The sequence below is a fragment of the Gasterosteus aculeatus genome, chromosome 21 (assembly GCF_964276395.1).
Source record: "Gasterosteus aculeatus chromosome 21, fGasAcu3.hap1.1, whole genome shotgun sequence".
In the NCBI taxonomy this organism is placed as follows: domain Eukaryota; kingdom Metazoa; phylum Chordata; class Actinopteri; order Perciformes; family Gasterosteidae; genus Gasterosteus; species Gasterosteus aculeatus.
The window spans coordinates 13,650,703-13,664,122 of record NC_135708.1 but is presented as its reverse complement, the minus strand read 5'-3'; the positions used below and the strand labels follow the sequence as shown (position 1 = coordinate 13,664,122).

Here is a 13,420-nt window from a genome sequence, read left to right as displayed (position 1 = left end):
AGAATAAGCATATGCGGTCCATGATTACGATCCAGAGTAGAGTGTGAGGAAGTGCCGCTCCGTTACCTTCCTGTAGTTGGTGATACGCCGGTTGATGTGCTCCACCCTCTCGGCACACATGGCGCTGAAGCGTACCTGCAGTCCCTCCGGGATCACGTCACAGCTGGAACTCAACCTGCCGCACATCTGCACCAGTGTGTTGTCATTACGTGCCAGTGCCTCCAGGATCTGCTCAGGTAAAAGAAAGGCAGCGATGATTATGATATTTTGAAGAAATCCCCTGTATATATATGACCACGCTTTCCTTTAAATTAGAAAACAAAACTGAATTTGGCTTCAGGGATGATAATTTAACATTTCCTGAGCAGTTGAACCGGTATCTAAGCTCCCCATGTGCTATTCCTAAATCCACGGAGATAGACGCAGATTGCCATTCACATGCTAAACGTATGTAGACTCTCAACTTTCCAGATCAGAGATTCGATATGAAGAGGAAGAGAGGCGTCTTAATGAGATGCCCAGTGGAGGGGAGAGAAGAGCAAGGGAGGGAATGTAACAGAAGGAGGAAAAATAAGAACAAGAACCCCGTGTCCCGACAGCGTTCCCAATATCAGAAATGCAACATCACACAGACCTCAGAGGACATCTGGAGCAGATGTTTAGAATAATACTAAAATTATTTTCACCTCGGAAGAATGGGAAAGGACTTATAGTCAGAGGGGATACGGCAGATTATATTTCTGTGGATGTCAGTGCGTTTCATTGAGATGGTGCTTTTAAAGACACCGGGGGCAGTAAACCTCGACATGAAACCGACTTCTATTCTCTGCTAATCTAGAATGAATAAGAGATGTTGTTCCTCCAGGTGTTTGGCAGAGAGAGGCTTTAAACTGCTTTTTATTTTGCACACCAGCATGTGTGGATCTTTGTCTGAGCGAATCTTCTTTGCTCCATGTACCTCAAATCAATAGTGATCATTCTGTGAACATCGCCGCCGGGATGTAAAAAGCACGCACTTAACACAAATTGGAATTAACAGGACTAAAATGAAGCTGTCCGTTTCATCAGCATCACGCCCCCTCAATGTACACTGCAGGAGAGCTTTTGGCTCTAAATGTCTCTGCCGAGGTATAAAAAAGAAAAACATTGCATTGGGAAATTTGTGTGATATCAAACTTGTCTTGAAAAAAATCGATCCGATTTAGAAAATCTCAAAGATGAACCAATCTCTTGAGATTTTGCTTTCATCGAAAGCGTAAACAAAACCAAAGACTTTGGTCTTTGGAGAGGCTCAGCTTTGAGGTGATAAACCACAGAAGCACAATTAAAATCACTTAAAAGTTAATGAAACGTTCCCTCTCGCTCCCTCTTTTCTCTCACTGTGAGAATAATAAAAAGGTAAAGGCAATTAGTTGAATTTAGACATTCCACCAGGGCTGGATTAACCCTCGGGCCATGACTGAGCAGTGAGTATCCCACTTAATGGCAGTTGTGTACATTTCCTGTTGAGTGCAAGTTCCCATCATACGCAGCACAAATACAGTGAAGAAATTGGTCCATTCAAGCAAAATATTCAGTGATAGAGTAAAAAAGGTGTTAAAAACTAAAGACTTTCAAACTTTGACACCGGTTGGTCATTTAGCCTTGTGGCTTTACCAAACAAAAACCAATGTATGGAGTAACCAAAATCAGTTTTCACAAAAATAAATTCTTTAATAAAGTCTAATATTTAGTTGGTCCTACTTATAGTAATTCTGACATGAAAAATCCAGACCAGCATGGGAAAGAGACATCATTAGATAGATGTTAGATCGTACCCTTAGTTCCACCACTTACCTTAGCAGTGAGGCTGAAGAACCCCTTTGGTTCAACCATCTTTTCCAGAACGTGACACTTGATGCCGGCTGTGCTGTCGTACTCGTACATCACTCCGTACTCCAGCTGGACGTTGTCCACCGTCAAACTCACGTGGTCCTTCCTGCCGTCGATGATGGCTATGGTGTTGAATTTGTCCATCACCTCTGAGGTGGTAGAAACACAGGAGAAGCCGCGAGGGCAAAGGGACTTGTGATCCTGTTTGACGTCCACGAACACCTCCAGCGGAATTTCGTCTTCGCCAGATTCCCAGATTCAGTTTATTGTAAATTGTGCGTGTTTGTTTGTGTGTGGTCACCTTCTACTTTACACTCAAAGCCGTCTCCATTCTCCTCGGGGGTCGGTTTCTCGTTTGTTGTCTGGTAGTCCTCCTGGGCGCTCTCACTGTTGTTGTACACCCACTTTATAGTGTCTTGCTGTAACGGGGTATTATGTACAAATGATTTGTCATTATCAAAGTATTTCCTTCCTTTTTTTACTCTGAACTTTCATTAAACTGCAAAACATCTGTATAATTTGCTTCAAATTGCACACAACTGTCAACACAAATCAGTGCACTGTAGCGCGCTCAACAGGTGGCGTTTATATTGCCACAAAGAGGGCGGAGATGAGGAGCCATAAAACTCTGAATACCCACACTGCAAGGTGTGGCTTTCATGCGGCATGTTCAGATTGCAGTTGGGTTTGCAGGACACACAAAAAAAAGCCTCCACAGACGGATGGAAACACGATGCTCGCTGAGGCCGCAAACTCAAACCCTCGCCGACCCACTCTGGGTTGCCACCCGGCCCCGTGTGCGCGTGCATGTCTGTGTATCTTTTGTCCCTGCACCAACCCCAAGGCTACATGCTGTGCCTGCCGGTCCTGGTCTGCGGTGTCCCGAGTGTACAACCACACACACACACACAGAAAGAGAGGGCGTTTCCTCATACTTGATGTAAACCAGATCTCGAGTAACGTTGGAACCTTGAAGTGCTTCATTAAGCCTGAGGTCCCAGCGGGGCTCAATTATAGTGACACACTACACTAACTCACACCTAACTGCACCAAACCGTGCGTTTCTATTCTCACACATTCCTCCCCCACCCCCCACCCCCCACCTTCAACAGGTGGACTAAGCTCGCCGTCTCCCTTTATGCTTCGTAAACGGCACAGGCTTTCAGGAAAAAAAAAAGAAGAAAAAAAACCTGGGTCGGCTTGTCCTTTATCTTTCTCTTTCCCTCCCTCCACCCTCACCCCACCCTGAGCTCCATCTGCCCCCCCTTTCCCACCTCCCTGTGCAGCCTGCCAGTCTCCCACAGCAGGCCCACCGCTGTGAGCCAGAGGTCAGCGCTGGAGGAGCCAAAACTACTATTATTTCTGCGTAATGACCCAAGAAAAGGAGAGAGGGAGTCAGAAAGAGATATTGAGGTAAACGGGAGCTAGGAGGTCCGTCGGCTACGCTCTTTCTCACGGTCCCAACTAGTCCCTGTTCCCCTCTGCATGTTCCTTCTGCTGTTTTATGATGTCTCACATTTCTCTCTAAATATTTAGATAAATGAACATACAATTCAATTTAATTTTCTCCCAGACAATGAGGTCATTGGGAAATTAAAGTTTGACCTCCAAAACATAACCGCAGAAAATAAATGGCACACCGTCTTCATAGTGCCGACAGTTGCTTTGTTTTTTCATTGTATGATTGATAACCTAAGTATTGCGTAAACAACAAACTAAATTAAAGCTTTTGGGAAACTGCAGCACCTGGTCAGGTTAACCTCCTCGCTGACCCCCCCCCCCCCTCCGCCTCACCTGTGTGGGTCGGCGGAACTTCCTGCACGCGGTGACGTGAGCGATGACGCTGGCGTGGCTCTCCTTGCTCACGTTGATGCCGTTGACCTTGATGATGCACTGGCCCGGGTGGAGGCCGGCGACGGCTGCCACCGTGCCTGCCGTGAGACGGGGACAAGTGGAAGAGGAAGGAAAGTGTCACGCGGGTTGGAGTGGCATCACGATGAAACAAACGCCAGTACTTTTTTTTTTTTTTTGAAACTGTCACTTCTTCCACATCCTGTGCAGAACATCGGGTGGAACATTCCTTTTTCTTCTTTGTATTTACAACCTTGTTTCCTGTTTTGGCAGCTCGGGAGGACTGTGACAGGGAGCCTGGAGAGGAGGGAAGTTGTTTATCTTCGGGTCGGCGAAGGTCTCCCTCACGGGGGGACGCGGCTCGGACCGAGCTTTAAGAGGGCTTCAAGGTTTACGGCTATCAGAAGGAAGCGCACGGCAGACTAAATATTGCTCGCGTTTGTTTTTGCAGCGCGTGTACACACCATGCATACCTCGCACCACGGTACACAGAATCTGTATTCCTCTCGCCAAGTGTTGTCAGCGTGAATAAAACCCTGAGCTTTACTTTACTGCAATGACCAACAGCGCTTATCGGCTCCTTCTCCCGGCCTCACCTATTATTGGACACTTCCCGCATCATCAGCTTTGTCTCGTGGGATGAGAGCATCTGCTTAAACACACAGCGGGTTCCCAGGCAACCAGGCACAAGCAGGCCAACACGTGCACCCACAAACAGACGCACAAAAGCACAGGCACATACATACGAGCACGTTTGTGCCCCGCTATCCTACTTAAGATTGCTTGGAGAAACAACAACAACAAACAAAAATAAAATCAATTCCCCAGAGAACAGCCAGACGAGGCCGTGGCTTGTTTTGTGATGGGAGCCCGTCTTGCGGCGGCACTGATAGCGGTGCTACTTAACACGCTGCATTTCGTGGGGAAAACAGGGACTCTGCATCTCCATCACACAAGGGGACTGAGCCACTGACAACAGAAAGGGGATTTTGTTATGTGGAAAGTGACTGATATCCAGCTAATTCTCCATTTTGGCCGCACCACTAAGCGACCAGCTGAGCCACATGGAGAGCGTGAGTGGGGGAAATTGGCCCCTTGTGGCCAATGCATGCACCACCCACAAAGACGGGGGGTGGCATCTGCTCGCCGGCTGGGCCACAACAACACAATGAATCAAGGCAGCTCTTACCTCTTCCAACGGCGTGGACCACAGAAGGACCGAAGCCACGGATCTGGAAACCCAACCCATCGGCGGAGTCCGGGATCTTTACCGTCCTGGTCACAAGAGGAGGACAAATGAGCCGACGGTGTTTCTGCTTTAGCACGTACGCACACGCGGGGGGGGGGATGTGACTTACTCTCTCGGCTTGGTGCTGACCAGCACCCTGAGGGGTCCCTCGCTGCGGAAGCACTGCCTGAGGAGAGCTTCCACTTCGGAGAAAGGCCTGAGGAACACCAGGTCTCCGTTTATGGCAAACAACTTCTTCCCCACCTCCAGGCCGGCCATCTTAAGAGCAGGAAAACAAAGAGATGGAAGAAAAGTGTTAGGTCAAGTTAATCACAATGAAATGTTTGTTATTCCGGGTTAACTTTTTATGATTTAAGAACAACAATTTCCCCAAAGGTCTTCCATACATGGATTTTATTTTTGAGTGTACAGCTGGATGCTGTTGTGAATTTCATTGTCCCAGACTGAACATTTTAAAGTAACTGCGATCCAGACCATACGGACTCATTCTCTGCTACTTCGGGGCTGGAGGGAATTATGGGTCGGGGGCTCACACTGATCACATTTGCCTTCAAAGTCCTCGGCCCTACATACTTCTAGCATATCAAAGCGCCGTATTTCGGCACGTTGATGCTTCCAATGTTAGCGTCCGTGTCCATCACCATAAAGCTCCTAATGAACAAACCACATTTTAACAACAAAAGGCTTCTGCTGACGCTCGTCCGCCATAAAGGACTCACAGCTTTGTGGAATAACTTTGTGGAAAACAACATCAAATGCAGCAGGATTATGTTAAATTACAAACGCAATAAACCAAACCACAATCTGAACACAATAAAGCCCCAAAAACACCCTTAGATGTTGGGCCCTGCTTTGTTACAGCAGACATCACACGGATGTGTGTAATACAAAAATCCCCTCGGTAAAGAGCCCTTTTCAGAAGTATTAAACGACACCATTATGGATTCATTTAATCACATACGAGTGTATACGCTGTGTGTGTGTGTGGGGGGTGGGTGGGGGGGTTCTCACCTCAGCTGGGGAGCACTTCTCTACAGACTTGATGATGGGGACTCTGTTTCTCTCTTCCAGTGTAAAGCCGTAGCCTCCATCACTGGGCCTTATCTGAGAAAAAAAAAACAGTCTCCCATCAGAAATATCCCAAGCTAGAGACAGAGCTCACACACACACACACACACACACACACACACCAGAGGCAGATAGCAGCCATGGTTGTGTTTGCTCAGTCCTCGGAAAATAAAGCCCACTGAGGTATAAAATGGACTTTTTGCGGGTTGCGACTTTTCCTTCTTCCTCGTCATTTACAGAGCATTGGGCTTGTGTCTGCAAGGTCGTATCATTTAAGAGAGGACAGGGAGCGAGTCAAGCAACAAGCCGCCGTCAGCGGGAAACTCACCAGGAGAGACTTGGAGATGACGTTCTCAACTATCTTCAGGTCGTGCTTCATAGGTTTGTGTTTGGTGTTGGAACCCTCCATCTCCTCATCAGCGAAGAAACGGAACAACAAGGGCTCGTCCCTGAATTCACTCTTCTCCAACACTGGCAGAGGTAACGACAAAGTCACGACTGAGTAAGCGTCAGAAAAGGAAACAAGTGACTGATTAAGTTGCTGAATAATCCTGTTTCAACCAGGATGTTGAAAAAACTTGTTGCGTAATCTATCACTCAGTATATCAAATCTGTGGTCATTTATTCATGCCTCGTCTTTCTTAAAGGTAATCATTTTACATCTGAACTGTTTTTAACCTCAAAAGTTTTATGTAACTTTGACGTGACATTGACAAGGACTATGAAACCAAATTGCAGGGAAATGAGTGGAAACCAGACAGAACGGAACATTTTTTTTGGCACGCTAGATAATCGTGTCGCAGTCGTTGTGGTTCGTGAAAAGAAAAGAGCTGAAACATGTCAAATCAAACTTTTTTGGACACAGCGGGAATACGTGCAACTCTTTACCATTAGGGGAGCAACACCTGGTGCAGTGCACGATTAGAATATAGTGCATAATTAAGCATTTTTCATTAAGTTGAGACATTTGAACAGTATTAGTCACATGCCCAAGCAGTTTAACACACGTGAACTATTGATCCCAATATACACAATAGATTTAATAATCACAGGCAAAACTGGCACAAACTAACTGGAAATTATTATTACAATTATGCTAAAGGAAGTGAAATGTTAGAGGTTTGATGGCTGGGACTGTTGTGTTCCACAGATTTGCTGGCAAACTTGAACTGTGGGTAGTTTGGAGCAGTTACATCATGGAGGTGCAAGAAGACACGCTGTGACTCACACTGTAACGTGCACGGTGAGGACTTTGGACACGAGGGAGGAGCACAGTTGGAAACCAGTCGGACTCACACAAACAAACTGTTACCGTGGCCACTGGCCCTTTTGCACTTAAACTGAGAAAAACATCCACTTGTTCTCTGCCAGGTTTTCACAGCATAGGCGAAAAAAACCTGCGTGTGCCACGCACTTTTTTACCCGAGTTCAGATGCACGCGGGCAGGCGCGCCGTTTAACGACGGCATGCGTGGATCCAGCCGCAGCCGTAACCACACACACACACACACACACACACACACACACACAAAGTCGTTCACTGGATGGGAAATATGTTCTATTCCTGAAGCGTGTCAATGGGATTATAAGTAGAAATGGAAAGAGAACAAGAGTGGTTGTGTTCTAAAACAGGATGCTAAGTGCCATGCGCCCTCTGTGTGGTTTCCCCGAAGCAGTCAACCCTCATTTAGTAAAATGGATGGAGCGCATTCCGATGTTTGTGAACAACAGCATCAAGAACTTATTTTGGCTCCGTCGAAATCCTCTGCAGGGAGAAGTGCCGTACCGTGGTGCATGAAGCCGTTGTCGCAGAGCTCCACACCCAGGATCAACGCTTCCTCCCTGCTCCTGCAGTCCCCCTGCAGCAGAAGACACCGGGGAGGAGGAGGGGGGGGGGGAGAGAGAGTGGGCGCACAGGAGAAATGTTTAGGTGTGGAGAGATTAAACAAGTCCAGGGGAGAAGGAGAAAGTGACAGAACAAAGGACATTGTATGTTTAGAGAGCAGTCAAAATGTCCCACTCAACCCCGCCCCCCCCACCCCCCTCGCCCTCGTTCCTGCATCTAAAATCCGGGAGGCCTGTCTAGACAGCGGACGGGTGACAGCTCTTGGAGTCGGTCTGAAGGAGTCAGAGCTATTCCACTGGCCCGGGTCAAACACATGCATATGGACTACCAAACACACTCACACACACACACACACACACACACACACACAAACACACACACACACGTATATATGCACACACCAACAGGGGATGTCTGCCATTGGTTCTGCGGTGGTGGCCGTACACATTTCATTTCTTTGTTGTCGCCCCGGACAGGACTATCAATCTGTCAACCTCAAAGCCTCCCGTCAAAGGCGGTAAAGCTCAGATGCCGAATCAATTCTGCTTTTCGTTCTCTGTTTCCTTTTGGCTCCGCTGGGAGCCTGATGGGGGCCAGGAACACTTTGTTGTTTCTCGGTTGCTTTGCTCTGTTGCTCATTTGAGGTGGACCGCAAAACTACTTCTACAACCGTCAGATTGACATTTTTGAAGTTATGCAAAATCAGATTATTTATCCTTTTGGTTCACAGTTTTGCTGGGAGTCATTTATTTGGATAAATAGTGGCTTGGCCGTGCATTATGTATTCATCATATATTTATCATACTCGCAATGATAGTTCATATAAGACACTTGTATTCATCTTTTTAAAGTGTATGAAGCTAAATTGGGTTTTACCTGTGCAATGAGCCAGTCTATGAGCTTGTTGGCCATCACCACGGATTTGTAGGTCCGCAAATGGTAGTCCTTATCCCTGGATGGGTAAGAAAAGCAGAACACCGCATGAGACGGGGTTAGGAAAACCAAATTCTGCCAGCTAAGCAGTAATCTCTTGTTCTATTTAAGCACAAATAGCAACGCAGCCAAAAGGAGGAATAACAATTCCCGCTGTCAGAAAGACGCGGGCACTTTTCAAGCACTGGCAGTTGCAAATGGAGCTGTGAGTTTTCCCATGAATGCAGGGGGTGGGGGGGGGGGGGCTGAGTCCAATCTCTGCTGCATGGAGCCGTTCAAATTATGAAGCACGAGAGGCCGACCGCTTCTCTCTCGCGGTAGCGTAACTGTATCGGACAGCCCGAGTGGGTCCCAGATGATGGAGGGAGCGTCGGTATTAGCCGGTGGGGGCACGATGCTCGGGCCGTCCCGAGCGCGAAGCCCTTTGGCTGGAAGAGGAAGGAAAAAAAAGCCCGCTTTGTGCCTGAATGGGATCGTGGAGAAAGGGAGAGCGGAGCTAGAGTGGCTGGTGCACAGTGAGGCTGTCAGAGTGAAAAATGGGGGTAAACAGCGTCCAGTGGGCAGCCATATGTCCAGTGTGAGGAAGCAGCAGTTTGGGGAGTAAGGGGAAGGTCAGAGAGGAGGTTTTTAACTTGCTGTAAGTTTGCCTTGACAGTAAACGGATGACAAAGGCATTTTCAAAGCATTCTTTCAAATAAATGATGCGGAGATTCGGGTTTAAGTACAGAGCACCATATCTATTTACAAAATGTTATACATCCGTCCATAAATATTGCGTTTCCGGGGGACTCACCAGCATAATGAAGCTGAACGCTGAACTGAAATGTTTTTTCCATTTCTCTGTGAAGCTAATTTATGACTGAGCTTTTCCTGCATTGTGTGAGCTTGTGTGTGACCATTTCCTCTCATTAATACACGTATCGCACCGCGTGCACGGTATAGTGGACTTTTCAAATGCATAATCAGATTCCCCGGAGCATTCTTCAAAGCTCGGAGTGAGGGGGAGGAGACAAGCCGTGTATGGGTGAAGGGGTACGGGGGTTGCACGCACCCTCCTCCCCTTTCATCCATCCTGCTTTTCCAGGAAATTATACCTAATTAGGCAGCGGCTGGTTGCCCCAATTAAACTCTGGCATTCCCAGGCCCGGTGATGCATTGTACTGCTCTCAGTGAGAATTATGCTGGCTTACAACACACACACACACATGATAATAATCACCCTTCAGGCTTTTTAGTCACTGGATCAAACAGAAATACGATATAGTGAGATACTATGCAGGAACACATTCAGCATCCGCGTGGCTCTAACAGTTTATTGGTGTGAAATGAAAGCTTTTTGCAAACCGGCACAAACAGGCAACCTCCGTGCGGGACTTTGTGGCTAAACACACGAGCAGCCTGTTCCTCACACACGCTGTTCAAATGGAAGTTAAAACAACAACACAGCAAACCAAAGCATGCCAGCGTGCCCATGATTTCATGGTCTGGTGTTTATCCGAATGACTCTGGATTTCAGGGCTGAAACTTTTAAAAAAATAGTTTTGCACTTCAGATATATGAATTGCTGATTTGATCATGGTGTTCGTTGAGGAATTGGAATCGATTCTCGCCTCCTGCAGGCCGACTATTTTGTCGGTCCTTTGAGAACACAAGATCAATATACTGTCGGTCCCCCTCAGTGAGGTGTGTACAACCGGCACATTAAGTGTGGCCACTCAAAATGCTTTATAACAGATGTGAGGCTGTTTGTATCGGTGATCCACCTGCTAGCTTTTCAGAGCCTTTCGGCAGTATTACACATTCTTCATCAGAAAATAACGTTTGCTTTGTTTTCATGTAGGGTCATAAGCGGTTGACCTTTCACCCAGAGCACCTTGAGGACTTCCTAGACATCAGGTTGGCTTTGCGTTAAGGCTCGACCAACAATGCTGATGAGGACCCTTGTAATGCTTTAGAAAGAAGATAGTAGGTGGGATCCTGTGGGGGAGGGGGGGTGGATTATAGTGGCACACTACTATTTAGACGATCAAGAAAAGAACTTTCTCTTCCGGGGGCCCAACCTGGCTGGGTTGCAGTTGAGGGAAAAATAAAACGTCCGCCTACCTGATGACAGGAGTGAAGAGGCTGTGCAGACGGCAGAAGAGCCGGACACCCTAAGAAGAAAAAACAAAAAGCAAAGCAGCTTTTGATTAGGTTGATGACAGACGTGTCAAACGGGATTTGTGCCACGTTGAGGGCTCCGTTGTCACCTTCGAGATGACGTCGTGCGCGTCGCTTCTGGGGTGGTAGGTGCCGTCGTCGTAGCGGAAGCGGTAGAGCACCGGCTCAGGTTTGAACTGGTGCTTGTCCGTGACTGCAAATGCAATTCCGAGCATTAGCAGGTTTCTGAAATTGCTTTAAATTTGAAAGAGTAAACGTATTCAAGCCTCGGCATTGTGAAACAAGCTTTCCGGACGAGAGGAAGACTCGGACCTCGCACGGACTGGTCACACATAACACGGCGGCTCAGAGCGCTCGCGGCGACTCTGTCGAAGGCTCCCGAAAAAACAGTAATAACGGTCGGCTGTGTATTCTGGGCCGCAGCCATGAGAGTTACATTAAAGGTTTTCATGCAAAGATATTCTCTCATGTTTCACTAACAGCACTGTGAGAGAGCTCAGAGGAGCTCGGAGTTATTCCTCGCCGTCAGGGCCGGCTCTAAAGCCTAATCTCCTCTCTCTGGGAGGAAGCAATAAAGCCCCCCCGAGTGATTTAAGATACAACCTGGCTTGGGGCCCTACTCTTTGGAGGAAGAAAAAAAGACAAACATGCAGAGCAGTATTCGCCATTTAGTGTGAATGCGAAGCGTCGGCCAGCTTAAGCCTCCTGCACCAAATCACTGAGTAAATATTTCATTGTGGGTGTGGGAGACAATGGAGAGAACTCACCGTGGTGGATGAGCCCATTCTCCACCAGAGCTTGACCCAGGTGAACCCCTTCCTCTGGGTTGCCGGTCTCCCCAATTTCCATCAGCCACGACACAAACTCACTGTGGAGGAGCAGAAGGGAAACGCTGACATCATATCGCATCAGAGCAGCACATGCTCACTCAGGGAAAAACACAACAAACACACACAAAATCCCCCGAGGGGACGTCCCACCGCTCTACAGAGGACAGCGTGTGTGGAGAGAGCTTTGGATCAACACGCATTCATCCGTAAATTGTAAAAAGCCGTGGCCTTTGCTGAGCGTATGGCAACAAACACTGTGTTGTCGAATGATTGTGTATTTACTGGTGGGGGGGGGGGGGAAGCCGGCTCGAGTTCAACCCAATTTATTTTTAGACATAAAACGCAACACGATCGAATCAGAACAATTTAATGGAATCTCGGAAGGTTCACGATGCAAAGTGAATGAAAAGTTTTGCTCTGCGTCGTTTACGACTGGGAAGAGGAAACAAATCCCACCGCCAGGAAAACAAACACAGCATCTGATCTCCCGAGGGCACGAATGACCTAAACGGGATGTTTCTCCATAATTTAGTGACTGAGAGAGAAAGTCCAATAAGAAAATAAAGAATAAGAGGGTTGAGGACGAATAGAGCGGCGCTGGCTGTTCCGATTAACCCCTGGATGTTGCGTCTCCCTGACGAACACAAACAAACACAGCCAGCGGCACCACTGGAATTCCATGGAATTCACTTGGAGGCCATGACGGAGGCGACCAAACACGCCACCTCCGTCACTCCTTAACCACTCTCGCCGTGGACCACAGGGGGAAAAACACACGTCTATAACGCTGTCAATTTGTCAACCTCGCCAGCGTAACCATGGAAGGACAAACACCATTGCGAGTCTGGACTATACGAGGTTCTCATGGCGTCGAGCAAAATAGGGTCATACGTGTGGAACGTGGCGATGTTGACCAAATCCAAACATCCCAACATGAGACGTCAATCATTTCAGAGTATGACTGAACAATATATATTTTATTACTTTAACGTCAGCCTGTAACGGATGTATGATGTACAACACGCTGCCTACATCCAAATGCATCCACATGTAGCAGAAGCAGTTATTTTGACTTGGCTTCTGCTTAAATGTGACCTTTGTGTGAGCACATGGAGCCAGAGGAGTAAGCCAAGTAACGCAATGGGTGACAAAGACGAAGAACATTTAGTGCAGGGTGTCTAACCTTTTCATTAAGCTCTTAAAGGGCTTTTCATCAACATCTATCACAAACAGAGGCGATTGTCTGTAATGTGCAGGAAAGACACATTTGATTCCAGGTTCGAAATGGGATGATATTACTGCGCGCTAGGTGGCTGTCACACACGTTTCCTTTGACGGATTACATTGTCACAAAGAAGCAAACCACAAATGCAGTTGTAGCACTTAAAAGGGAGGAGCTCAGGACCTAAAAATAGCTTTTGGCTTAAAAAAAAAAAAGAGGAAGCGTGGAAAAAAAGAATGAAGGCAAAGCATTTCACACTGGAGGGAGCGGCCGGAGTTGAAGCCAGAGGCAACTGGGGGCTTTCATCAGAGACGCACCGTGCTGGTTTAAACCCACCAATTACGCCCACGCGTAATCTTCTCCGTGTTCATTGCAGACAGGGGAAGTACA

At 47.4% G+C, this 13,420-nt stretch overlaps 1 protein-coding gene across 2 annotated transcripts in view; it reads right to left on the bottom strand.

The window, feature by feature from the left end:
- Positions 1-13,420, bottom strand: part of prex2 (phosphatidylinositol-3,4,5-trisphosphate-dependent Rac exchange factor 2) — a 71,213-nt gene that overhangs the window by 26,812 nt on the left and 30,981 nt on the right. For both annotated transcript variants that reach the window (XM_040167550.2, XM_078095854.1), the window contains 13 exons: positions 11,746-11,846; positions 11,068-11,171; positions 10,922-10,971; positions 8,762-8,837; positions 7,826-7,898; positions 6,369-6,511; positions 5,984-6,076; positions 5,082-5,230; positions 4,913-4,998; positions 3,667-3,803; positions 2,174-2,291; positions 1,837-2,021; positions 67-228 (listed from right to left, as the gene is read on the bottom strand). In XM_040167550.2, the coding sequence (XP_040023484.2) occupies positions 67-228; positions 1,837-2,021; positions 2,174-2,291; positions 3,667-3,803; positions 4,913-4,998; positions 5,082-5,230; positions 5,984-6,076; positions 6,369-6,511; positions 7,826-7,898; positions 8,762-8,837; positions 10,922-10,971; positions 11,068-11,171; positions 11,746-11,846 (1,477 nt within the window). The remainder of the gene's footprint in view (positions 1-66; positions 229-1,836; positions 2,022-2,173; positions 2,292-3,666; positions 3,804-4,912; positions 4,999-5,081; positions 5,231-5,983; positions 6,077-6,368; positions 6,512-7,825; positions 7,899-8,761; positions 8,838-10,921; positions 10,972-11,067; positions 11,172-11,745; positions 11,847-13,420) is intronic.